Source organism: Capra hircus, chromosome 18 (genome assembly GCF_001704415.2).
Source record: "Capra hircus breed San Clemente chromosome 18, ASM170441v1, whole genome shotgun sequence".
Lineage (NCBI taxonomy): Eukaryota > Metazoa > Chordata > Mammalia > Artiodactyla > Bovidae > Capra > Capra hircus.
Genome location: NC_030825.1, coordinates 20,619,551 through 20,646,479, shown reverse-complemented (window position 1 = coordinate 20,646,479; position 26,929 = coordinate 20,619,551). Strand labels below are relative to the sequence as shown.

General features: G+C 45.0%; 1 protein-coding gene across 1 annotated transcript in view; it reads right to left on the bottom strand.

Moving 5' to 3' along the window:
• The window catches only part of ABCC11 (ATP binding cassette subfamily C member 11), a 93,074-nt gene that overhangs the window by 60,663 nt on the left and 5,482 nt on the right, over nt 1-26,929 (bottom strand). The window contains exons 2-6 of the mRNA XM_005691954.3: nt 20,714-20,856; nt 17,768-17,886; nt 11,933-12,091; nt 6,992-7,139; nt 4,154-4,387 (exon numbers count right to left, since the gene is read on the bottom strand). Coding sequence (XP_005692011.1) covers nt 4,154-4,387; nt 6,992-7,139; nt 11,933-12,091; nt 17,768-17,886; nt 20,714-20,812 — 759 coding nt within the window. The 5' untranslated portion in view covers nt 20,813-20,856. The remainder of the gene's footprint in view (nt 1-4,153; nt 4,388-6,991; nt 7,140-11,932; nt 12,092-17,767; nt 17,887-20,713; nt 20,857-26,929) is intronic.

The following is a 26,929-nucleotide window of genomic DNA, read 5'->3' as shown; positions in this document are numbered from 1 at the left end:
AGCCATTATCGAGAACAGTATGGAGATTCCTTTAGAAACTAGGATGGGACTAAATCTATTATCTGACCCAGCAACCCCACTACTGGGCATATATCCTGAGAAGAAGACACACGTAACCCCAATGTTCACAGCAGCATCTTTTATGATAGCCGGGACATGGACACAACCCAGGTGTCCTTAAAATTAATTTTAATAAAATAATTTATGGAAGCAACTCTCTAGAAATCCTCACATGAGCAACTACTTTCATCTTCAGTTCCAAATGGATCGTCTTATTTTCTGCTTCTGTGAAGATGTTGGGAAAGTTGGACTTCACATATAGTAGGGCTTAGAACAGACAAACAGAAAAGGAAGCCGCGTTGGCCTGAATGCAGAAGATCTCCTTAGCAAGGCAGGTGACGTCTAGGGTTCAGAGCCTGGAATCTGCAGCCAGGCTCTGCCATTTACCAATCGTGTGACCTTGTCCAAGTTTCATACCCTTTCCTGGCCTCAGTTTCCACCTCCATGACAATGGGAACAATAACAGAAGCTATCACATAAGAGGTCATCAGAGGACTGAGTGAGCTAACTTAGTGATGCGTTTGGGATAATATCTGGCTCAGAGGATGTTCACAGTTACTGTGATAACTTTGCTGAGAACAGGGAGGAGGGCTGCCATGGATCCTTTAGTTCTAGTCAAGTGCAGGAGGACAGGGTAGCTTTGATGCTTAAGGCCTAAAAGGAATTAATGATGCAACTGAACACGTGAATCACTGCCCCTCTGCCACATGCTTTATACATGCTAACTCACATAATCCCGTAAGAGAACACTTCTGCAAGGTTGGTCCTATTACTATCCCACAGCTCCAGAGAGGCTGAACAAGTTGCCTAAGGTTAGAGAATGAGTAAAATGGTGAAGAAGAACAGTAATAATGATAACAATACATTATCATGTAAGATAAAAATCTTACATTTGTTAGTACTTGAGTTAGAAGAAGCATCTGTTTGGGGGCAATGGCTCATTTAGCAGACTGTTTTTTGGAGATTGTCCTGTGTAATTCAGATGCTGGGCTTTTTGAGGGATAGAGCTGTGGATCTCAAATAGTTCATGTCTTTGAAGGGAGCTCATCTGAGTGGAGAGACCAGATTTGGGTTTGGTGGGGAGTAGGGTCAGAAAGAGGGGGTCTAGAGATACTATCATGAAGGAGAGACCATCTCAGCTAGGCCTTTGAAGATTGAATGAGATTTTGAAAGGGCAGGGGGAGTGATGTGAACAAAGCTGCCTGAAGGTGGACATGCCTGGTCTGTCTGGGGCTAGAGGTTTAGCCCTGCCTGGCCAGGAGGGTAGAAGTCAACCTAGGACTACAGAAAGGAACACAGGAAGAGATGAGGCAGGAGAGCCGCTGAGGCCAGATCACAAAGGAGTTTGTTTGAGAGGAAAGAGTCAGAGCAGGGATGTCCTTTCCAAAAATTAAATTATCTGTTTCAATAAAAAGTAATCCATGCTCGTCAAGGCAATTGGTAAGCAGTAGAAAAGCAGAGACGGAGAAGGCAATGGCACTCCACTCCAGTACTCTTGCCTGGAAAATCCCATGGGCAGAGGAGCCTGGTAGGTGGCAGTCCATGGGGTCGCTAAGAGTCAGACACGACTGAGCGACTTCCCTTTCACTTTTCACTTTTCTGCATTGGAGAAGGAAATGGCAACCCACTCCAGTGTTCTTGCCTAAAGAATCCCAGGGACGGGGAGCCTAGTGGGCTGCTGTCTCTGGGGTGGCACAGAGTCGGACATGACTGAAGTGACTTAGCAGTAGCAGTAGTAGTGATAGTAGAAACACAGAGAAAGTGAAATTACACATAGAAAATTCCAATGTCCCCCCATGACTCTGGGTCATACTTGGTCATATATCTTCTTCAGTCTCTGCCCTTGCTTGTGTTATGCTGTAAGAAGCTCCAGCTAGGAAATAACCCATCAGTAACAATAACCTGGCAGCTGCAAGTATTCCTCCTCTGCAGATAAGAAAATTAACACCCAGAGAGATTATCTCTGCTTGTTTTCCCTTGAGCTACCAAGTCCTCCCATACCTTCCTCCTCAGGGCGTCTGAGGGGATGTGGTTTCTGACGTGCTTCTACTGGGGATTCGTGGTTTTTTGTTTTAATTTTTAGCTGCATGAAGGATCTTAGTTCCCTGACCAGAGATGGAACCCATATCCCCTTACAATGGAAGCATGGCGTCTTAAACACTGGACCACCTGCGAAGTCCCAAGATTTTTTGTCTTTTTAGCCACTGCTGTACACCTTTGGTGCGCTTCCCTCATAGCTCACTCGGTAAAGAATTGGCCTGCAATGCAGGAGACCCCAGTTCGATGCCTGGGTCAGGAAGATCCGCTGGAGAAGGGATAGGCTACCCACTCTGGTGTTCTTGGGCTTCCTTTGTGGCTGGTAAAGAATCTGCCTGCAATGCAGAAGACCTGGGTTTGATCCTCGGATTGGGAAGATCCCCTAGAGAAAGGAAAGGCTACCCACTCCAGTATTCTGGCCTGGACTGATCCCCTCAGACGACTTGGGAAGAAAAGTATGGGAGGACTTGGTAGCTCAAGAGATTAAAATGCCAGCATCCACTGGATCATCGAAAAAGCAAGAGAGTTCCAGAAAAACATCTACTTCTGCTGATTGACTACACCAAAGCCTATGACTGTGTGGATCACAACAAACTGTGGAAAATTCTTAAAGAGATGGGAATACCAGACCACCTTACCTGTCTCCTGAGAAATCTGTATGCAGGTCAAGAAACAACAGTTAGAACTGGACATAGAACAATAGACTGGTTCCAAATTGGGAAAGGAATACATCAAGGCTGTATATTGTCACCCTGCTTATTTAACTTGTATGCAGAGTATATCATGTGAAATGCTGGGCTAAATGAACCACAAGCTGGAATCAAGATTGCTGGGAGAAATATCAATAACCTCAAATATGCAGATGACACCACCCTTATGGCAGAAAGTGAAGAGGAACTAAAAAAGCCTCTTGATGAAAGTGAAAGAGGACAGTGAAAAAGTTAGCTTAAAGCTCCTTTCAAAACACTAAGATCATGGCATCCAGTCCCATCACTTCATGGCAAATACATGGGGAAACAATGGAAACAGTGAGAGACTTTATTTTCTTGGGCTCCAAACTCACTGCAAATGGTGACTGCAGCCATGAAGTTAAAAGACACTTGCTCCTTGGAAGAAAAGCTATGACCAACTTAGCATATTAAAAAGCAGAGACATTACTTTGCCAACAAAAGTCCGTCTAGTCAAAGCTATGGTTTTTCCAGTAGTCATGTATGGGTGTGAGAGTTGGACCATAAAGAAAGCTGAGTGCCAAAGAATTGATGCTTTTGAACTGCGATGTTGGAGAAGACTCTTGAGAGTCCCTTGGAATGCAAGGAGATCAAACCAGTCCATCCTAAAGGAAATCCGTCCTGAATATTCATTGGAAGGACTGATGCTAAAGCTGAACCTCCAATACTCTGGCCATCTGATACAAAGAGCTGACTCATTTGAAAAGACCCTGATGCTGGGAAAGTTTGAAGGCAGGAGGAGAAGGGGACAACAGAGGATGAGATGATTGGATGGCATCACCAACTCAATGGACATAAGTTTGAGCAAGCTCCAGGAGTTGGTGATACATAGGGAGGCCTGGCGTGCTGCAGTCCATGGGGTCGCAGAGTCAGACACGACTAAGCAACTGAACTGAACTGTACCCATAGGTGGAGAAGGAAATGGCAAACCACGCCAGTATTCTTGCCTGGAGGATCTCATGAATGGAGGAGCCTAGTGGGCTACAGTCTATGGGGTCACAAAGAGTCAGACACAACTGAAGTGATTTAGCACGTACCTGTAGGGCCTAGAACAGGGCTTGGCCCAAAGCATACCTCAGTAACAATTTATTGAATGGATGGATAAATCCTCTCTAAGGCTCTGAATACAGTTGGAATCTCATTTACTGTTGACCTGCTCTTATGATCCCAGAGGCAATTATTGATGGTTATCAACACTCACCCTGGAAGTGATTTCCTTTCTCTTTCTTCCTTGTCCCCAGCCTTTTCTCCATCCCTTGGCCTCCAGGGTAAGGAGGTATGGAGGAGGAGGAGGAAATACCCCCTCAATGTGCAGCCTTGTCACTTACCTCTCCCACGGTGATATGTGTTAGAGACTTAAACTGCATCAACTTCTCAAAGGCAAAGGAGAAGACAGCTGCACGAAACCTGACTCCTGTGCGCTGGTTGATGACCCAGCATGAGCACATGCTCAGAGACTTCAGACATTCCGTGAAAAAAAGGGCAAGGCAAAGCCCAACTCCATAGGCAACGTCCCCGGATGGGTTTTCGGCGTATTCCAGGATCTTTGGTACAACAAACATCTAAAAGGAAACAGGAGTTTGCATCACTCTGACTTCCCAATCCTGCTTTCAGGCAACACCTAACCGAAGTGCACTGGGTGTGAGGGCCTCAGGTCAAGAGAGGGGGCTTACTAGATGATCACAACTGACTCAAGCACAATTCTGCACTCAGATCACAGTCCAGTTGGAGGACACTTAGGAGTTCAACTGACCCAGATCTGAAGCCCGGCTCCACCACCTCATACTGGTCCTAAAACCAAGCAGGATGCTCTGGCGCTCCTGGATGCAGAAACTTATTCTGTGCCCCCTATTTCTCGTTTGTAGGGAACAGACTCCAGCCTCCATGACCTTCCCTGCATTCCTAAGGGAAGAGAGGGGATGTGGAGACAAGGAAGGAGCAGCCAAGAAACAATAGTGCAGTCTTGGGCAGGGTCCTGGTTCCTCCTCAAGGGATACACACAACAATATTTTTGAGCTCTTCTGCAGAATTAAAATGCCCAACAAATGGAAGCTGCTAACTACTTAATGAAATACTCTACTCCAGAGAGAAGGTCAAAGTTTGATAACCTCAAAACCACAGAAGCTCATCAGAAAACCTCCTGAGGCCAGATTAAAGGAGTGCAGGCCCTACACACACCCTGATCTCATCAGCAAACCTCACCCTTGAACCATTGCTATAAAGTGAAAATGTTAGTCACTCAGTCATGTCTGACTCTTTGTGACTCCATGAACTGTAGCCCACCACTCCATGGAATTCTCCAGGCAAGAATTCTGGAGCGGGTTGCCATTTTCTACTCAAGGAGATCTACCCAACCCTGGGATCAAACCTGGGTCTCCATCACTGCAGGCAAATTCTTTACTGTCTGAGCCATGAGGATTGGTATAAAACTCCTCACCAAATCCCCCTGAATTGGGACACACAGTTTTGAGGTCTTTAGCCCACTGTGTCCTCATTTGCCTGGCAAAGCAATAAAGCTATTCTTTTCTGTGTGAGTGTGTAGGTACTTGGTCACTCAGTTGTGTCCAGCTCTTTGTGACTTCATGGGCTGTAGCCCACCAGGTTCCTCTGTCCACGGAATTTCCTACTCCAGGGGCTCTTCCCAACTCAGGGACTGAACCCATGTCTCTTGCATCTCCTGCACTGGCAGAGGGATTTTTTTTTTTTTTTTAACCACTGGTTCCACCTGGGAAGCCCTTCACCAAAACTCTGTCTCTGAGATTTGATTTGGCACCAGAGTACAGAGACCACATTTCAGCATCAGTCCCAATGGAAAATAGATTACACACACATGGAGTAATCCAGGGGTTAATAACCTGACTATTTATAAAGATGTGGGCAGAACTGAGGAAATTTAACAGGAATGGAGAAGCACCTTGGAGCTAGCAACCACAGGGAACTAAATGGGGAGGGGAGGATGAGTTTACTGAAGCCTAGAAGGAGAAAGTCATACAAAAAGGGCCCTTCATTTTAGGAGCTAGTCACCAACCCTCAGTGACAGGGAGGGAGGAAGTCAGAGTGATATATATCTTGCCCTCACCTTCTCCTTCCCTCCAGCCTCCAGAGGGGCTCTCCCACTGGTCAAACTCAACCAGAAGCCAGAGGCAGAGGTACCCCACAGATGTGATCCGGAGAGGTCACGCACTAGGGGCATAGCATAGGGTGGTGGACAAGGGTGGAGAGTGGATCTAGAGGAACGAATGGAGAACATGCTGTCACCCAAGTCACTTATCTCTGTGGTGTCATCAGCTGTTGCTTCCTCCTGTCCTGCAGCCCCTCTCCCGCAAGCTGGTAACAACGCCTCTATTTTCTTCTGGGAAGATGGTCGCCTGCTCCAATGCACACAGCCTAGGCTGGATCGTCAATCAGAGCGTTCCACTGCTGACCAACCAAGTGAGCACATGACCCCAGCTGGGTCAGCCAGGTTCACTGTCTACAGTTGAGGAACTAATAGGAAAAGCGAGCCCATTCATCCTAACCACGGTACGTGGAATCTCCTGCATGCCCTGAGCTGTTCAGCCATTTCTCAAAGCAGCTCCCATGTCCTGAGACAGACTGAGTTATAAATGTTTTCTATACTGAATTTATTTAATGTCACCCTATGAGGCAGACAATGTCAGGCTCTGCATTTCAAACATGAGAGTTTCCATGAGGACTATGGTTGAGAGCATCATGGGGTTCCATGAGGGAACCAAAGCACAGAAGGGGTAAACAAATTGCCCAAAGTCACCCAGAAATTAAGCAGCAGAACCAAGGTTAGAACCTAAGCACTGGCTGCAGGATTCACACTTTCAACTACTACTAGCTCAACTGCCCCCAGAAAGCCTTCATTTTCTGAGCAGCAGTTGAGAGACCGACATCCTCAAATCTTTTTGTTTGTTTGTTTATGTTTTGGGGTTTTAAAAAATTATTGTTATTTTCTTTGGCCACCCTGCATGGCATATAGGATCTTAGTTCCCCAACCAGGGATTGATCCTGCACACTCACCTCCCCCTAGTTGGAGGTGTGGAGTCCTAACCACTGACCCACCAGGGAAGTCTCAAGACATCTCCAGTTCTTGGCATGGATCTAAACATGCTAATCACCAAAGCTTGAAGACCGGATACCTCATCAAGTCTGCTACTTACGGGCCCCACAACACTTGCGATGGAGAAGCAGCAGCTCATAATTGTATCAAAAATAAGCCTTGTTCTTTGGAATCGCAGCATCACTCGAAGCACTGAAGCTTTGTCAATTCCATGCCTTGAGACTTCTTCTTCCCAAAGACGACGAAGCCTTGAAAAGAAGGAAATGGAGGCAAATGAAATCTCTTTGGTTGTGTCACCCAACTATCCCAGTTCTTGCTAGTCTAGGAACTTGGTTACAGAAATTGTCAAAGATGACACAAGGAGAGAGAACAGTACAGGGCATTTATATTGCATGCATGCCGCAGATATACATGCCTCAGCTCCAAGAATTACCAACATTTTGACATTTTTGTTTCATCTTTCCTTCCCTTCCATTATTTTTCTTTTTGCAAGAATATTTCAAGCAAATCCCAAAGATATTGTTTCATCTATAAATGCTTCAGTATGCATCTCTTCCAGATAAAACCCTAAAAAGCCACATAGTAACCATAAAAATGGTTATGAATGAATGACTATTCATTATTAATAACTATTAATAATAGCCATATATTAATAGCACAGTAAGAATGGCATTTAATTCAACCTTCTCTAATTATTTAAAAAATATGTTCTTACAGTTAGTTTCCCTAAATCAAGATCCAAATAGGTCCCACTCATTGCAGTTAAAAGACAAATCTGACAGGCCTCTTGCATCTCATTTTATCTGTAACAATTTTCAATCCTCTGCATTTTCTGCCATTTACTTTCTAAAGAATCTGAATGATTTATCCTGTTGAGTTTTCCACATTCTGGATTTGACTGCTGGCACCCCTGTGGGGCTAGTATAAGTTTCTATGCCATGTATTTCCTATTAAGCTGTTAGCTAAATCTAGAGGCATAATAAAATTCAGAATTTAAGTCAGCTGGCAAAAATACTTAATAGATGATATAGTGTATGTTCTTTTTATCACATCAGAAGACGTACAAAGTGTGCTATCCCACTTTTGGATATGTTAAACTGGATCACTGAGTTAAGGTGTGTTAGCCTGCCAAGTTCCCCATTGTTGATGATCATTGCCTATATCCACCTCCGACAGGACTGGCAAAATGGCGATTTGTCTAATTCTATCATTCCACTTATAGTTTTCAGCTTGAATTTTCTGAAAAAAAAAAAAAAAAAAAATTTTTTTTTCCCCAGAACTTTCCTGGTGGTCCAGTGGCTAAAACTCCAAGTTGCCAATGCAGGGGACCTGGGTTAGATCCCTGGTCAGGGAACTAGATCCCACATGCCACAACTAAAGGTTCTGCATGCTTCAACTAAGACCTGGCACAGCCAAACAAAAATAAACAAGCAAATATTAAAGAAGAAATTTCCCTCATCAACTGTTTCATTACCCTGAAATACAGTTAGTTGAAGAAACAGCCTAAGGCTCTGAAAAACGTTGCCTTCCTTTTTATACGCAAATTAAGATTCATGAAATACAGAACTCTGATCTCCAAAAAGTGTCCTTATTTATTTCAGAATTCCCAAAAGGGTGTCCCAGTGTTGGATCACGCAACCAAAAATGTATCCTAATTTTGGCATTCCAAGTTAATGATGCCTGGGAGATTTGTGCTATACCAGCAAAATATGAACACCTAAAACATTTCTTTGGGGGAAAAACTGATATACTATTTGTATATAAGCTTTTTTAAAAAAGCATCCAAGAAGTTTTCACGAAAAGATTTAAAATTGTGTTGACTTTCCTACACTTCTCTTTTGTTTTGGAGGCAGGAACAAGTGACTAGACAATAGTCATTACGATACTCAAGGCTTCCGGACTCTTAATCTCGCTCTGGATGCCTCTCCCCCCACCATGCATCCACAGTCCAATCTATCAGCTGCAGGCACCATGCTGGCTAAACTTGGATGTCCTGGCTCCTGCTTCCCTATGTCCGGTTCCACTATTTGGAAAGCAGTTAGCACTGCCCATGATGATAGCAGAGACATCACCTTGCCTACAAAGATCTGTCTAGTCAAAGCTATGGTTTTTCCAGTGGTCATGGATGGATGTGACATTTGGACCATCAGGAAGGTTGAATGCTGAAAAATTGATGCTTTTGAACTGTGGTGTAGAGAAGACTCTTAAGAGTCCCTTGGACAGCAAGGAGATCAAACCAGTCAATCCTAAAGGAAGTCAGCTTTAAATAGTAATTGGAATGACTGATGAAGCTCCAATACTTCGGCCACCTCACAAAGAGCCAACTCATTGGAAAAGACCCTGATGCTGGGAAAGACTGAGGGCAGGAGGAGAAAGGGGTGACAGAGGATGAGATGGTTGGATGGCATCATCGACTCAATAGACATGATGTTAAGCAAACTCCGGGAGTTAGTGAAGGACGGGGAAACCTGGCATGCTGCAGTCCAAGGAGTTGCAAAGAGTCGGATATGACTTAGCCACTGAACAACAGCAATGATGACAGCAACATAACCAGGCCAAGGGACTCCAGGCACTCGCGAAAGCTGCTGCTCCTTAGACAGCGAGAACACAGTGGACAGAACGGACTCCCCTGTTGGGCTGCCCTCTGCCCCCAGGGCCCGACAATGGCACTAGTTGTGCCTGTTCTCCAAGAGCTCTGTCAGCATCTGGCTCTCATCCTCTCCCAGAATCTCACCAAGTCTCTCTTGACAAAGCAGTTCTGGCCCTTTCAACTCTTTACTCCTCCAGCCATGGATACTCCCGCCCAGCCTAAACCAGAGGGAACCATTACCATGAGACCTTTCTGTCCTACTTTCCTGCAATCAAAACTCCAGGCTTCTTCCTTTCTGAGTTATTAAAGAAAACTACCCCATTCCATCCAGGCCCACCTCTGCAGACCAGATAACCTGAGGGGCCTGGACCCTAGCTCAACAAAGCAAAAATGTCCCCATGACACCTGTCTGTGTTGGAGGAGTCTATTGTTTGCAGATGCTATTGCTTAGATCAAACCATGGGGCTGCCTCTCCTCATTCTAGCCCTCCCTCCACACATGACACAATCCACAGAAACAACCAGCTCTAGAGTCAGTTCTACTTTGACTAAATAAATCCAAGTCTTCCATAGCCTACCCACAGCTCTCTGGGCAACTCTATCTGTTTCTGGCCATGATTATTAGATTCAGATTCAAGAGACGTGGTTTCAAATTTTACCTCCTCCATTCATTCATGATATGATTCAAGGAACATACTTCTCTTAATTCTGGTTCTTCATTTGTAAGATGGGGGAAACAACATCTGCCTTGTTTATTTCATAATCCTTTTGTGATGGTCAAAGGAGACAATGGGTGGGGAGATGCTCTATAATTAAGAATAGCTAACACGTGAGGAATTATGGTGATCATAGGATGAAGATGATGGTGGTGACAATGGTAATCCTGCCGAGAATGGTGATGAGGATGACGGTTGGCACTTTGTCAGCCCATCCTCATAGAAAACAAAGCAGCTCTTTTGAAGGATTAGGGAAGGCACAACGCAGGACTCTGCCTATTAAATGGTGTGCCAAGTTGCTTCAGTCATGTCTGACTCTCTGTGACGCTATGGACCGTAGTCCATCAGACTCCTCTGTCCATGGGATTCTCCAGGCAAGAACACTGGAGTGGGTTGCCAGGCCCCCCTCCAGGGGATCTTTCTGAAACAAGGATGGAACCCATGTCTCCCGAGTCTCTTGCTTTGTCAAGGGAGTTCTTTACCACTAGTGCCACCTGGGAAGCTCTGTTAAATGGTGAACACATAGAAAGAAATCCCTCCAAAAGTGTGAATGCACGGGAAATTACCATTTCAAAGAATCATGTAAGGATGGAGTGATTGCAAAAACGTTGGTGGTGAGGCATTGTGAGTTACAGAATAAAAAAGGCAGCGCCAATGGGCGGAAAGTGAACAGAAGTAAATTAGGAGACCTGGTCTTCGCAGTGGTTAGGGAAGAACAAGCAAGCTAACATTTAACTGATGGCCTATGATGCGTCTGGCATTTTTCCAGGTGCTTTACATCAAATCTATTATCTCTTTTGACTCTTACAACGAGCCAATGAGGGGCAATGAGAGATATTTTTTTTATAATTCACTATCTTATACATAAAAACATAGGTAAGTAAACTCCTCTGACATCATAGCTGGTAAGAAGTGAGATTCTACCAATACCTGACATTATCCAAGAGGTGCTCCCTGGAACCTCTATTTTTTTTCTGAGTCTAAGAAGCAATGGGTCAAAATTCAACCAGTTTCTGCTTTCTCAGTGGCTTCACTACGCTGATTTTCTTTATAAATCTCTGAGACCTGGTGATAGCATCTGACAGTTCACAAACTCCCTGACCACTGAATATTCTCAGGAAGGCTCTTAGAGTGCCATCATGTCTGGGATACATTTGGAAAATACCATCTACACCTGGGGTCTCTCACGAAGAACCTAGAGGTAACATTAGTACAGGACATTCCAGGTCACTCGTTCCCACCCCCCCACCCCCCTTTGATCTAGTTTCACCTGTGAGATGGTACAGGAAATTTAATCCCACAATGATTAGTGGTTGCGTAAGGTGGCTTAAGAGCCTGGGCTACTAGCCAAAATTTAATGGTCTGTGACACAGATAAATGCTTTATCCACACACCAAAAAAGGCAAAAGGGACAAGAAGCAGTACTTTCTTTCTCAGGGTCCGGGGACCTCAGACAGACCCAATAAAAGATGAGAATTCTCGTTCCAGGAAAAGTTCTCCAGAAAAAGCAACAATATTTACATATTTACATATGAAATACATAAATTATTACTTAACTCCAGATTAAGAACCTCCGATAGAAGGAGGGTTCCTGCTACAAAGGCAGAACTGATATATTTCACTCATCTGAAGATGAACCACTACCCCCTCCCCTTAAACACACATGGAAGCATCTCTGGCCACCGACTGCCGAGACATGGTCTTTAACCCCACTGGCTCACCCAGCATGACTTTACCTTTTGGCATTTTTGTCGGCAGCATCGTGTACTGACAGCGGGGGGATGCTGTTCTCATCTAAGCATCTCCGTAAACCTCGAACCATGAGCGGGCTGAGCCATGACAGCGTGAGGCAGGAGAGCAGGCCAGCATCATCCAGGGGCTGGGGCTCGGGAGACCTAGCAGAAGACCACAGGCAGCACAGTGACGCTGGGGCGTGGGCTCCAGCGGTGGACAGCTCGGTCACAGGCAGAGCTTGGAAGAGATGAATGAGGACTGGGGGAAAACCACAGTGTGGATTCTACACCGTCTACATGGAAAAAACACATCTTTTCATGACTATTGTTAACATCACAAATAACAGCCATGAAAAAATATTTTTTTCCTACATCCAGAGGACCACACTGTGGTTTTCGCCCCAGTTCTCAAAGTTAAAAACCAGAAGCAACACAAACACCCAGTAACAGAGGAATGATTTAAAAAGAAAGAAAACAAATATGGCATATCCTGCACCATGTTGTAGAAAACAGTGCGGAAGGGTCTAAAAATAGGGATGATGTACATGTAGAACATGGAACAGGCTCTAAGCATACTGAAAAAAAGGTCACTTGAAGATCAAGAAATTTAGCATATTTTTACTTATATAAAAAGGAAGAAATAAGGGAAGTTAGACAGAGAACAATATACACATATCTATATTATATATAATAAACATCAAATTATGTAACAATTTATATCAACTCATTCATAGATTGACTTTGAAGTAGGGGTTAGAAATTGCAACGGAGCAAAACTAAATTCTCACCACTTTAAATTTGTATGCTCTGCTTCTGTGACTTTCATCAGTTCAGTTCAGTTCAGTTGCTCAGTCGTGTCCGACTCTTTGTGATCCCATGAATCGCAGCATGCCAGGCCTCCCTGTCCATCACCAACTCCCGGAGTTCACTCAGACTCACGTCCATCGAGTCAGTGATGCCATCCAGTCATCTCATCCTCTGTCGTCCCCTTCTCCTCCTGCTCCCAATCCCTCCCAGCATCAAAGTCTTCTCCAATAAGTCAGCTCTTCTCATGAGGTGGCTAAAGTACTGGAGTTTCAGCTTTAGCATCATTCCTTCCAAAGAAATCCCAGGGCTGATCTCCTTCAGAAGGGATTGGTTGGATCTTCTTGCAGTCCAAGGGACTCTCAAGAGTCTTCTCCAACACCACAGTTCAAAAGTATCAATTCTTTGGCGTTCAGCCTTCTTCACAGACCAACTCTCACATCCATACATGACTACTGGAAAAACCATAGCCTTGACTAGATGGACCTTAGTTGGCAAAGTAATGTCTCTGCTTTTGAATATCCTGTCTAGGTTGGTCATACTTTTCTTCCAAGGAGTAAGTGTCTTTTAATTTCATGGCTGCAGTCACCATCTGCAGTGATTTTGGAGCCCCCAAAAAGAAAGTCTGACCCTTTTCCACTGTTTCCCCATCTATTTCCTATGGAGTGATGGGACCGGATGCCATGATTTTCGTTTTATGAATGTTGAGCTTTAAGCCAACTTTTTCACTCTCCTCTTTCACTTTCATCAAGAGGCTTTTGAGTTCCTCTTCACTTTCTGCCATAAGGGTGGTGTCATCTGCATATCTGAGGTTATTGATACTTCTCCTGGCAATCTTGATTCCAGCTTGTGTTTCTTCCAGCCCAGCGTTTCTCATGATGTACTCTGCATAGAAGTTAAATAAGCAGACAATATACAGCCTTGATGTACTCCTTTTCCTATTTGGAACCAGTCTGTTGTTCCATGTCCAGTTCTAACTGTTGCTTCCTGGCCTGCATACAGATTTCTCAAGAGGCAGGTCAGGTGGTCTGGTATTCCCATCTCTCTCAGAATTTTCCACAGTTTATTGTGATCCACACAGTCAAAGGCTTTGGCATAGTCAATAAAGCAGAAATAGATGCTTTTCTGGAATTCTCTTGCTTTTTCTATGATCCAGCGGATGTTGGCAATTTGATCTCTGGTCCCTCTGCCTTTTCTAAAACAAGCTTGAACATCAGGAAGTTCATGGTTCACGTATTGCTGAAGCCTGGCTTGGAGAATTTTGAGCATTACTTTACTAATGTGTGAGATGAGTGCAATTGTGCGGTAGTTTGAGCATTCTTTGGCATTGCCTTTCTTTGGGATTGGAATGAAAACACCTTTTCCAGTCCTGTGGCCACTGCTGAGTTTTCCAAATTTGCTGGCATATTGAGTGCAGCACTTTCACAGCATCATCTTTCAGGATTTGAAAGAGCTCTACTGGAAATCCATCACCTCCACTAGCTTTGTTCGTAGTGATGCTTTCTAAGGCCCACTTGGCTTCACATTCCAAGATGTCTGGCTCTAGATGAGTGATCACACCATCGTGATTATCCGGGTCGTGAAGATCCTTTTTGTACAGTTCTTCCATGTATTCTTGCCACCTCTTCTTAATATCTTCTGTTTCTGTTAGGTCCATACAATTTCTGTCTTTTATCAAGCCCATCTTTGCATGAAATGTTCCCTTGGTATCTCTAATTTTCTTGAAGAGATCTCCAGTCTTTCCCATTCTGTTCTTTTTCTCTATTTCTTTGCATTGATCGCTGAAGAAGGCTTTCTTATCTCTTCTTGCTATTCTTTGGAACTCTGCATTCAGATGCTTATATCTTTTCTTTTCTCCTTGGCTTTTCGCTTCTCTTCTTTTCACAGCTATTTGTAAGGCTTCCCCAGACAGCCATTTTGCTTTTTTGCATTTCTTTTCCATGGGGATGGTCTTGATCCCTGTCTCCTGTAAGCACAGGTGTCAGCGGCGGGCCCACGCACTAGGCGCGGCTGAGAGCTACCCCACGTCCAAGGTCAGGGGCAGCGGCCTAGAGTGCCAGGCTGTGACGGCGCAGGAACAGCCAAGAGGAGCTACCCCACATCCGAGGTCAGGGGCGACGGCCGGGAGGAGATACCCAGCGTCTGAGGCCAGGGGCGGCGGCCAGGAGGAGCTACCCCGCGTCCGAGGCCAAGGGCGGCACCAGGAAGGAGCAACCCCGTGTCCAAGGAGTGGTGGCTGTGCAGGTGCAGGAGGGCCTAGAGGAGCCATCCTGCGTTGAAGGTCAGGAAGGGCAGCGGTAGGAGATACCCCTCATCCAAGGTAAGGAGCAGCGGCTGTGCTTTGCTGGAGCAGCCGTGAAGAGATACCCCATGCCCAAAGTAAGAGAAACCCAAGTAAGATGGTAGATGTTGCAAGAGGACATCAGAGGGCAGACACACCGAAACCATACTCACAGATATCTAGTCAATCTAATCACACTAGGACCACAGCCTTGTCTAACTCAATGAAACTAAGCCATGCCCGCGGGACAACCCAAGATGGGCGCGTCATGGTGGAGAGGTCTGACAGATTGTGGTCCACTGGAGAAGGGAATGGCAAACCACTTCAGTATTCTTGCCTTGAGAACCCCATGAACAGTATGAAAAGGCAAAATGATAGGATACTGAAAGAGATACTCCCCAGGTCAGTAGGTGCCCAATATGCTACTGGAGGTCAGTGGAGAAATAACTCCAGAAAGAATGAAGGGTTGGAGCCAAAGCAAAAGCAATACCCAGCTGTGGATGTGACTAGTGATAGACGCAAGGTCTGATGCTGTAAAGAGCGATATTGCATAGGAACCTGGAATGTCAGGTCCATGAATCAAGGCAAATTGGAAGTGGTCAAACAGGAGATGGCAAGAGTGAACGTCGACATTCTAGGAATCAGTGAACTAAAATGGACTGGAATGGCTGAGTTTAACTCAGATGACCATTATATCTACTACTGTGGGCAGGAATCCCTCAGAAGAAATGGAGTAGCCATCATGTTCAACAGAAGAGTCCAAAATGCAGTAACTTCCATAAAAACTGTAAAAACAAAAAAAGTAAATAACTAAGAATGATAAGGTCATATCTTTGTGAATTGTTCACAAAAGACAAATAATGATTTCATTAAGGTGTTGAGATTGTGTGTAATTTCACTTTTTTCCAACATTTTCTCTAATGTTATATGAGGAAAATTCAACATTAAAAATGATTTGGGGAGATAGATGTGAAGACAGGAATGCCAGACTTGCAAGATATTCTCTTGTTTGGGGTTATGGCCTCTTTTCTCCACATTCTGGTCCTTTACATCCTTCCAGCCCACCAGCAATCATGGTTGTACGTTCTGGGCAATGCTGGCCGGGCCTCAGTGGGAGATGGGGGGAGAGAAGAACTGAGGGAAAGTGAGACATTGTAGGAGACGTGTGGGGCCATCTGTGATGGCAAGGATTGGGCTGGAACCGATGTGCCGGGGCTGATATTCCAAGGGCCCAGCAGAAACAATTTTTCTCTAAGGCTGTCCAGGTGAACTCAAGTGCCAAGGTTCTCGATTGATTTGGTGGGTAACAATGTAACTGGTGTTGACAGAAGCTCAAATTTTAAAAATACAAAAACCACTTCTGTTTGTTTGTTAGAAAAACACTGGAGCAAAGAGAAATTCCTAAATACAAAATTTTTCCCAGTGACAAAACACTGAGGGATCAGACCGGAAGTGTGAAGCGCCTGTCAACAAATGCTGCGTCAATGAGTGTGTGCGTGAATCTGTGGAGGCCCCTGAAGCCCCAGGTGTGTAAACCAGAAAGTCATTTGGGGGTGGTTACTTGAAACTATGGTTTAGTAGAGGAGGCTCCATGAATTTCTTAAACTCTTAAGTTTAAGGTAACATCATAGGGCATCTGGCCCTTTCCATGGCTGCCCACTTTTCTCTGAATGAAGACCAATGGACTTAATGTGGTCTGGGGAGACGTGCTGGGGGTCTCACCTTGCCCCATCCACTATGGCTAGGACTCTGCAGAGGCATCGGCCTCCTTCTCAGATCCTGGACGCGCACATCACTGTGTTCTTCCACTGCAAGGCCAGGCCCTTGCACATGCTGCCCACACCGGCCTCCCGTTCACCCTCCGGGTCTCAGTTTCAGTGTCACTCAGAACCTGTCACGTTGTCGCTGATCTGTTGTCCCTCACACCCCCACATTTCTTTACAGCACCTTTCCCAAACAGCAATAATCATATGTTTCAGTTCAGTCGCTCAGTCCTGTCTGACTCTTTGCAACCCCATAGACTGCAGCATGCCAGGCCTCCCTGTCCATCACCAACTCCCAGAGCTTACTCAGACTCATGTCCATCGAGTCGGTGATGCCATCAACCATCTCATCCTCTGTCATCCCCTTCTGCTCCCACTTTAAACCTTTCCCAGCATCAGGGTCTTTTCCAATGAGTCAGCTCTTCGCATCACGTAGCCAAAGAATTGGAGCTTCAGCATCAGTATCAATCCTTCCAATGAATATTCAGGACTGATTTCCTTTAGGATGGACTGGTTGGATCTCCTTGCTGTCCAAAAGACTCTCAAAAGTCTTCTCCAACAGCACAGTTCAAAAGCATCAATTATCTGGTGCTCAGCTTTCTTTACAGTCCAACTCTCACATCCATGCATGACTACTGGAAAAACCATACCTTTGACTAGATGGAACTTGGTTGGGATGCTTACAAGCTTACTCATTTCCCCCCATGTGAGGTCGGTGATGGGCAAGGGTCCTGTCTGGCTGGCTCACTGTTACCCACCCCGCAGTCTAGCACAGTGTCAATGAGTCCTGCTGACTGACTGACTGAATGAATGAAGATGCTGGCTGTGGTGCCCTGATGGGTACCAGGTTTCTGGGAGGTGTTTGGCTGTGGAGGGTGACAGGACAGTGTTGGGACAGGGCTGTGCAGGCTTTAGGAGGGGTCCAGGTGTCAGGGCCTGAATATCACCACCCAGGAGGCTACCGACCCTCGGCTCCCACTCAGGACTCACTTTGGCTTCGGGCGGAAGGGAATCATGGTTTTCCAGGCAGCATCATACTTCCCTCTCTCTGGTGCCTCGCATTCCCTCACCTGCTGTCTCCAGGAGCCGTCTTCAACAGTTATTGTTTTCTTGGGAAAGAAAAAACAAAAGAGCATCAGTTTCAGACCTCACAAATACTGTCCTGAGGGAATGAGGGACCAGCCGCCCAAGGAGGATGATCTTTCCACATTCAGCCTCCTAGAGAAAGGATATCACAGTCAGACAGAAAAAGACAAATACTCTATGATCTCACTTACATATACCTGAGATATAACATCCATAAGATATTATGGAAAAAAACCCAAGGAATTTTTTGGCCACCCCAATAGAACAAAGCAAGAGACTTCCAGAAAAACATCTACTTCTGCTTTATTGACTACAGCAATGCCTTTGACTGTATGGATCATAACAAACTGTGGAAAATTCTTAAAGAAATGGGAGTTCTTAAGATGGGAAGATGGGAACCATCTGCCTCCTGAGAAATCTGTATGCAGGTCAAGAGACAACAGTTAAAACTGGACATGGAACAATAGACTGGTTCCAAATTGGGAAAGGAGTATGTCAAGACTGTATATTGTCACCCTGCTTATTTAACTTATATGCAGAGTACATCAAGTGGAATGCTGGGCTAGATGAAGCACTAGCTGGAATCAAGATTGCTGGGAGATATATCAATAACCTAAGATATGCAGATGACACCACCCTTATGGCAGAAAGAGAAGAACTAAAGAGCCTCTTGATGAGAGTGAAAAAAGTTGGCTTAAAACTCAACATTCAAAAAACAAAGATCATGGCATCTGGTTCCATTACTTTATGGCAAATAGATGGGGAAATAATGGAAACAGTGAGAGGCTTTATTTTCTTGGGCTCCAAAATTACTGCAGATGGTGACTGCAGCCATGGAATTAAAAGATGCTTGCTCCTTGGAAGGAAAGCTATGACCAACCTAGACGGCATATTAAAAAGCAGAGACATCACTTTGCCAACAAAGGTTCAGGTCAGTTCCTTAGTCGTGTCTGACTCTTTGTGATCCCACTGACTGCAACACACCAGGCCTCCCTGTCCATCACCAACTCCCAGAGTTTACTCAAACTCATGTCCATTGAGTCGGTGATGCCATCCAACCATCTCATCCTCTGTCACTTCTTTCTCTTCCTGCCTTCAATCTTCCCCAGCATCAGGGTCTTTTCCAGTGAAGTCAGTTCTTCACATCAGGTGGCCAGAGTATTGGAATTTCAGCTTCAGCATCAGTCCTTCCAATGAATATTCAGGGTTGATTTCCTTTAGGATTGACTGATTTGATCTCCTTGCAGTCCAAGGGACTCTTAAGAGTCTTTTCCAACATCATGGAGCCAGCAAAGGTCTGTCTAGTGAAAGCTATGGTTTTTCCAGTAGTCAGGTATGGATGTGAGAGTTGGACTATAAAGAGAGCTGTGTGCCAAAGAATTGATGCTTTTAACTGTGGTGTTGGAGAAGACTCTTGAGAGTCCCTTGGACTGCAAGATCAAACCAGTCAATCCTAAAGGAAATCAACCCTGAATATTCATTGGAAGGACTGATGCTGAAGCTGAAACTCCAATACTCTGTACACCTGATATGAAGAACTGACTCATTGGAAAAGACCCTGATGCTGGGAAAGGTTGAAGGCAGGAAGAGAAGGGGATGACAGAGGATAAGATGGTTGGATGGCATCACCAACTTGATGGACATGAGTTTGACTAAGCTCTGGGAGTTGGTGATGAACAGGGAGACCTGGAGTGCTGCTGTCCCTGGGGTCACAAAGAGTCGGACACGACTGAGCAACTGAACTGAACTGAACTGAATAGAATAAAAAATACCCACCCAGCTAACAACCAAACAAAAACCTGACTGGTAATTGCCAGAGTTGAGGATAGGCAAAATGGGTGAAGGTGGTCAAAAAGTACAGACATGCAATTATAAAATGGGTAAGTCATGGGGATATAGTGTGCAACACGGTAACTATAACTGGTAATATCGCACTGCGTATCTGAAAGTTGTTAAGGGAGTAGGTCTTAAAATTTCTCATGAGAAAAAAAATAGTTGAACTATGGGTGGTGATGGATATTGTGGTGATCCTCTCATAATTTAGACAAATAATGACTCATTCTATCATACATCTGAAAGTCATATGATGTTTTATGCCACTTATGTCTCAATAAAAATAAATAAAGGAAAGCCTGCCAGGTAGGGAATGAGTCACTTGTCAGAATAACTAGCTCCCAGCTCTGACTCTGCTCCTACTCTGGGCAGTTCCCTCAACTTCTCTGGGCTTTACTCTGACCATAAACACTGTAGACAAGAAGAAAGGGTGTTATGTTTAGTCACCCACAGAATGCAAAACCAGGTCACTCTCTAAGGATAAAACTATTAAAAAGAAATCAAGAAGTAAAAAATACATCACAAGACATTACATGTTACCCTTTTGATAAAGTAGGAAACCACTGAAATGAAAAAGGTATATTATTTCTAGGACTTCATATAGAATAAATAATACTCTCTTGGAAACACAGTAAGGGATCTATGGGTAAAGGTTCGGAATAGTGGTTCCTGAAGGAACCAGGGAGAGTTTGGGAATGTAATGGGGTCAAGGTCCGAGCTGGTGAGTTGGTGGTAAATTTATTGGTGCTTATCATATGATTATAAGTAAATGCATAAATAGGTGAGAGAGACAGAGATGGGGTGGGGAGTGGAGGGTAGTTGGAGAGAGTTGCATGAGCCATAAACATGCATCATAACCAACAATTATGATTCATCTAATTGTAGAAGCCAGAGCTTCATTTAAAAAAAATCAAAATTGAATAAATGGGGGACAAAAAAAATTGATCCAGTTTATGACCACTGGAAGTACCCTGTGAACTGTTTCCTGGTGTTTTGATACAAAAGAGATCTACTTACATAGCTAAGTCCCGAAACCATGTCATCATCTACATCCAAGCCGAGATTCACAAGGCCACCAGAAGACCTGGGGACCCAGTACATCCTCCTTCTGGTCATTTTCAGGTGTACTGCCAATTCTTTGTTTCCCAGAATCAGAGAATCTGAAAAGGCAACAGGTAAGAACAGCTTAGATGGAACCCCAAGCAGGAGAGGGGGATATCGCTCCACAAGGAGTGTGCTGGGGGCCGTCGTCACAGCACCTGCTCTTCCCTCTGTTAGAAATGGGCTTGGCTCCCTGTCTTTAAACTTCTACTTGGGGCTCAGCCTAAGATCACCCAGGGAAACCCCAAACCACCCATTCCCAACCTACATCCTTGGGCCAGGTCAATCTTCTTTAATATATTCAAGGCTTGCTCTTAAAACCATGCTTCTTTAACCATGCCTTTTTTATTCCAGTCTGTAATTGTCTATTTAGGTGAATCACTGATTTTTTAGAGTTCATTTCTTGGACTAAACAGAGACCCTCACAAGGACAAAGACAGGTCTGCTTTGCTTACTATTAAATCCCACAGGCCTAGGGATCCCCTAGGAGGAGGGCAGATATTCAGTAAATCAATGGTGAATGAATGAATAAATAAATGAAGGAAATGTGATTTTGCTATTCTCAGACTCAGGGGAGTGGAGCTGGATATGATTTAGGACATTTATTTATTTATGAAAATACTTATCTATTTGGCCACATCAGGACTTAGCTGTAGTATGTGGCTTCTTTAGTTAAGGTATGCAAAATCTTATTTGAGGATTTAGGATCTAATTTTCTGACCAAGCATGGAACTCGGGCCCCCTGTACTGGAAGCTCGAAGTCAAAGCCCCTGGACTACCAGGGAAGTCCTTGATTTAGGAAATTTAAATAACTAAAAAATATATTAATTTGCTTTTCATTTTGCCTTTGTGAATATATGATTCACTCTCAGAACATCCACGTGCCTGGGGCAGGAGAGGGGATAGTAGTCAGTAATGTTTCTGAAGGAATGGAAAAAGAAAGAAATGTACGACGGGGCTGGCATCATGGGGTATGATGGGTGTCTCACAGGGCCCCAACTTGTGATGGATGTTCTGCCACCACCATCTTCAAATCCTTCATAATCTGAACAAGGAGTCCCACATTTTCATTTTGCACTGGGTCCCACAAATTATGCAGTCAATCCTCCTGCTCAGATATAGCTTTTGGCATTCAAATACTGGATTGTGTCTCAAGCAAACAGACTTGAAGACTAGCCTATTGTCTTGGGAGAAGATTCTCTAAATTCCTTTACCCCATTCCCTCTCATCTCACTTCCTTTTCGCAAATCACACCCAAATCTGGTGGACTCAGTTTCTGGAATTCTCCTATAGAGCCTTCAAGACAGATTCCCCGCCCATGGCATCAGGCCATAAGTATACAGTTAGCCCTCTGTTCCCATAGATTCCGCAATCAAGATTCAACCAACTGACTATAGATAATATTCAGGAAAAAAAAAAAAATCTCAGTATTCCCCAAAGGAAAGGTTCAGCTGGCAAAGGAAACTGTTTACATAGCATTACATTGTATCTACAGCTATAAGTAATGACTTAAAGTATATGGGAGGATGTGCTTAGATTATATGGAAATACTACACTATTTTACGTAAGGACTTGAGCATCCTTGGATTTTCACATCCAAAGGGGCACTGGAATCAATCCCAGCTCTGAACTGAGGGGCAACTGTACTTGCATGTGAGGATAAGTGGACCTTTCTGGGGTGATGGAAAACTTTAAAATAAAAGAGATATGTCAGGTAAGAGAGGCTGTCAGGTAGTTCTTATTTAAGACTGTGGGAATAGTCCAGTTTCTGTCTGTCAGACCAGCCTAAAGTGAAATTGGCAAGATTCGGTGGAAGGAAGCCCTGGGGGTAGAGCCATGGTATACTGGCTTACAGTTTATTTACTAAAACACAAAGGTGCTCAGTGGAGGGACTGGGCTGGGGGAGGGGGAGGAAGTAAATTCTAGATTGCAAGTCATGCACCCTGGCAAGGGACGGTCTTAGCGTTGTCAATGGCGTGCTGGCGAGCATCTACAAATAGCCTGTGGTCGCAACTGGTGAGTGAATGTAGTTCCAACACGACTGTAGCTTGACATTGTGCTTTATGTTAACGAGTACGAGGAAATTGAAGCATCCAAGACATAATGTTGGTTGCATCTTTACTCATTTGCCAATGACCCACGTAACTGCTGAAGAGTTTCCAAGTACTAAAAGAGGATTTTCTCATTTTTTGTGCTGTTCACAATGTAATGGCACCACACTTGTTAACCTGAGTTATTAACATTTCCTGCGTTTATTTCTTAAGCCTACACAATCAATAAAATAATAAAAACAAATCCAGATTTGTAGCCTTTGCCGGTTTTTGTGGAGTAAGTATTCCCATCAAAGATGATTTCAAACTACCAACATGTTGGGAAGAGAGGCGCATTAAGAAATCACTGTACAGTATTTCTGTGTACAAATATAGTAAGTGTGCATGCTAAGTAGAGGTGTCTGACTCTTTGCAGCCCTGTGGACTGCAGCCCACCAGGCTCCTCTCTCCATGGGGATTCTCCAGGCAAGAATACTGGACTCAGTTGCTGAACCCTCCTCCAGGGAATCTTCCCAACTCAGGGATCGAACCTGTCTCTCTTATGTCTCCTGCATTGGCAGGTGGGTTCTTTACCACTAGTACCACCTGGGAAGCCCCTATTTACAGTAGATGTAAATAGACTTAAAAGTATAAAAAGTAAACATACTGAAATAATTAGGAAGTGATAGATTTTTGAGCATTATCTTTGTCATAATATAATTAATTGTAAGTTTAATAATTTAAATACTATTTGTATTTAACAACTGGGCTCTCAAAATTCCTGAAAATTTGACAATTAGTCTTCATAAACTAGTATCTTAAAACGGTGAGCCTAAACATTTATTTTCTCCTAGTTAATTGGCAAGTGGGGACTTATGAGGAAGACCAGATTATTGGAGCACTAATACAGAAATTAGATTTTTTTTTTCTCACCTTTCAGTTATAGTATGATTTGCCAACCTGGTTTATTTGTATAATACCTGCAAAGAGATACATGATGGTTTCAAAGATGTAACTCCATATAGAAATATAGATGTTATCCAGGGAACTAGTAACAGGGAAAAGTAAGGCAAATGCAAATGCAAATACTGCTGCTGAGTCGCTTCAGTCGTGTCCGACTCTGTGCGACCCCATAGACAGCAGCCCATCAGGCTTCCCCGTCCCTGGGATTCTCCAGGCAAGAACACTGGAGTGGGTTGCCATTTCCTTCTCCAGTGCATGAAAGTGAAAAGTGAAAGTGAAGTCGCTCAGTCGTGTCTGACTCTTAGCGACCCCATGGACTGCAGCCTACCAGGCTCTTCAGTCTATGGGATTTGCCAGGCAAGAATCCTGGAGTAGGGTGCCATTGCCTTCTCCAAATGCAAATGAAGGGAATGCATTATACACATGTGTATAATGGATATGCTTATAGGACACAAACTGCTCATCTCAGCATAACTGGAACTGAGTCACACAGTGGCTTGGGCCACCTTCCATGTCTATGAGGCCCATCCCTGATTCCTTGACTGGCCAGAGGAATTCCCTCCAGAGTTTCCTTTGGTATCCCAGAAAATAGAAAAGTTCCCTGGCTTCCCAATAGAGCTGAAGTTTATTCAGTCTAGATAGTGACAAGCCCATCACTGTGGTCAGGCTGGGGTCCAGGTCAGGACTGGGAATAAACCAGGAAGGAGGCAGATACTTCCAGCTCTGTGCTTGCTCCCCCGTTCCCGGGGAGAGGCAACATTAGGATTAGGTCATGGCCATTTGCACATGGTGAAACAGCCTGTGGACAGGAGAGGGCCGTTGGAGGGAGCTGATCTTTCTGGAAGAACTGGTTTCTTTCCTCATTGTTCTGGACACTTTCCCAGCATGGTCTAGTGTCCAAGGCCAGAAGGGCAGCAGAGGAGATGCTCAGGGCGAGGGGAGATGCTCAGGGCGAGGGGCAGAGGCGCCGGCAAGCCAGGCCTGAAGAAGCTGAGAGGACTAGACCTTATTTCCCCTGCTCCTCTCCCTTCCCTTCCCTGGGGAGTTCGGTAAAGCTTTCTGGGGGCGAGTTCTCAGAGCTCCTGGAGCTGCTTGCTGGCCCTGGCCACCTGCTCGACGCTGAATCCCTCCAGCCCAGCGCCTGATCATCTCTGTTCCAGAAACTGGGAAGCTCCTTCCCATCTTGGCCTTTGTCTACTCTCTGTCAAGAGCATGCTCCTCCCAGCTCCCAGCAGAGCCTGGCCTTCCTCATCACGTAGGTTTCAGCTTATACCCCACCTTCACAGGGTAACCTTCCCAGATCTCCCTCCCTCATCTTGTCCTCCTCTCTCTAGCACTCTCTACACATTTTCCTATTAGATTTCCTTTACTTATCACTTTCTGAAATTGCCATTTCTTTGGGGGCTTACTTATTTACTGCCTACCTCAGCCCTTTTACACCAGGGTGGAATGAATATTTGGTGGATAAATGAAGAAAGTAGACGCAGTGTTGTTAAAGAAGGAACCAGGAGAGCCACTCAGTCACTTGAGACCTCACACTTAGATTCTTGCTGCTTTCCCAAGGGGACTGGCACCCCACCACAGAGACAGACTGATAGGATGGAAAGAAGGTGTTCATCAAGTAAGCAACTTAAACGTGGACCCGGTGCCATACCACACCTTCCGTGGCATGGAATGCATTTCTATTTTTAAATAAATCCAGCTATTATTATGTGACTAGACATTCATATTGCTTGTTGCTGTTGGGGAGAGTGTACGTTAAAAGCATTAAACGTGGGTTCAGAAAATATACTGCAAGGGTTATAAGATGGTTTTTGAAGTTCTGAAAAAATGGGGACATTCCCCCTTGTCCTTGGAGAAGACTTGGTGAAAAGCTAAGCTCTTTGGGAGCTAGGCCCTGCATGCTTTTATCTTTGCTTCACCACCAGAGTCTATCACAGTGTCAGGTACCCAGTGCCATCAGAGAGCAATCCAGAGCCTGCTGGCTGGAGCCAAGGTCTCCTGCTTACCAGCACAACTGCTCTGGAGACCCTGGAGCACTGCTCCTCCTTCCCTCGTCATGCCCAATCCGTCAGCATGCTCCGCTTTTGTTTTCGTTTAGTGAGTTAGTTATGGTTGCTCTGGGGCTTTGCTGCTGAGTGCAGGCTACTTTCTGCGGTGTGCAGGCTTCTCACTGAGGTAGCTTCTCTTACTGCAGAGCTCAGGCCCTAGCAAACTGGCTCAGTAGTTGTGGCGAATGGGCTTCGCTGCCCATTTCATGGAATCTTCCCAGACCAGAGGTGGAACCCATGTCCACTGAACTGGCAGGTGGATGCTTAGCCACCGGACCACCAGGGAAGTCCCATCAGTGCGCTGTGTTGAAGCTACACTCAAATATGGTTTGAATTTACTGCTTCTTGTCTGAGTCCGCATCACCTCTTGCCTGGGCAACTTCAACCAGCTCCTAACTGGCTCTGCACATCTGACCTTAAACACTTGTGTTCCATTCTCCACACAGCAGTTAACATGACCTTTTGAAAACGTTAAGTCTGAAAAAGTATTCCACAACTTGAAACTGCCAATGGCTTGCCCTGAGCTCAGAGTAAGACCCAAATTCCTCAGCAGATTCCTGACCCCCACTCCCTTCTCCTTCCTGAGTTCTCTGCACCCCACTCCACCCTACCCACTTCTCTCCTGCTTCCCTCACCAGGCCCCACCCCAGCAAATCACAGAAGCAGGCCCCACAAACATGCTAAATCCACCCCGGTCAGAAAGCCTTTGCCGTCACTACTCCTTCGGCCTGGAATAGCACTCCCTTGGCAGCCACCCCACAACCTCTGTGTGGCTGCCGTGCAGGGCTCCATTCAAACAAAGCTCAACTCTTCAGCGAGGCCTGCTCTGGCATCTGAAGGGCATATCACCATCCAAAAGGATTTTCCTTGCTTTTTTTCTGTTTCTCCTCCCAGAATGTTCAGTTCAGTTCAGTTGCTCAGCTGTGTCCGACTCTTTGCGACCCCATGAATCGCAGCACGCCAGGCCTCCCTGTCCATTACCAACTCCTGGAGTTCACTCAGACTCATGTCCATCGAGTCAGTGATGCCATCCAGCCATTTCATCCTCGGTCGTCCCCTTCTCCTCCTGCCCCCAATCCCTCCCAGCA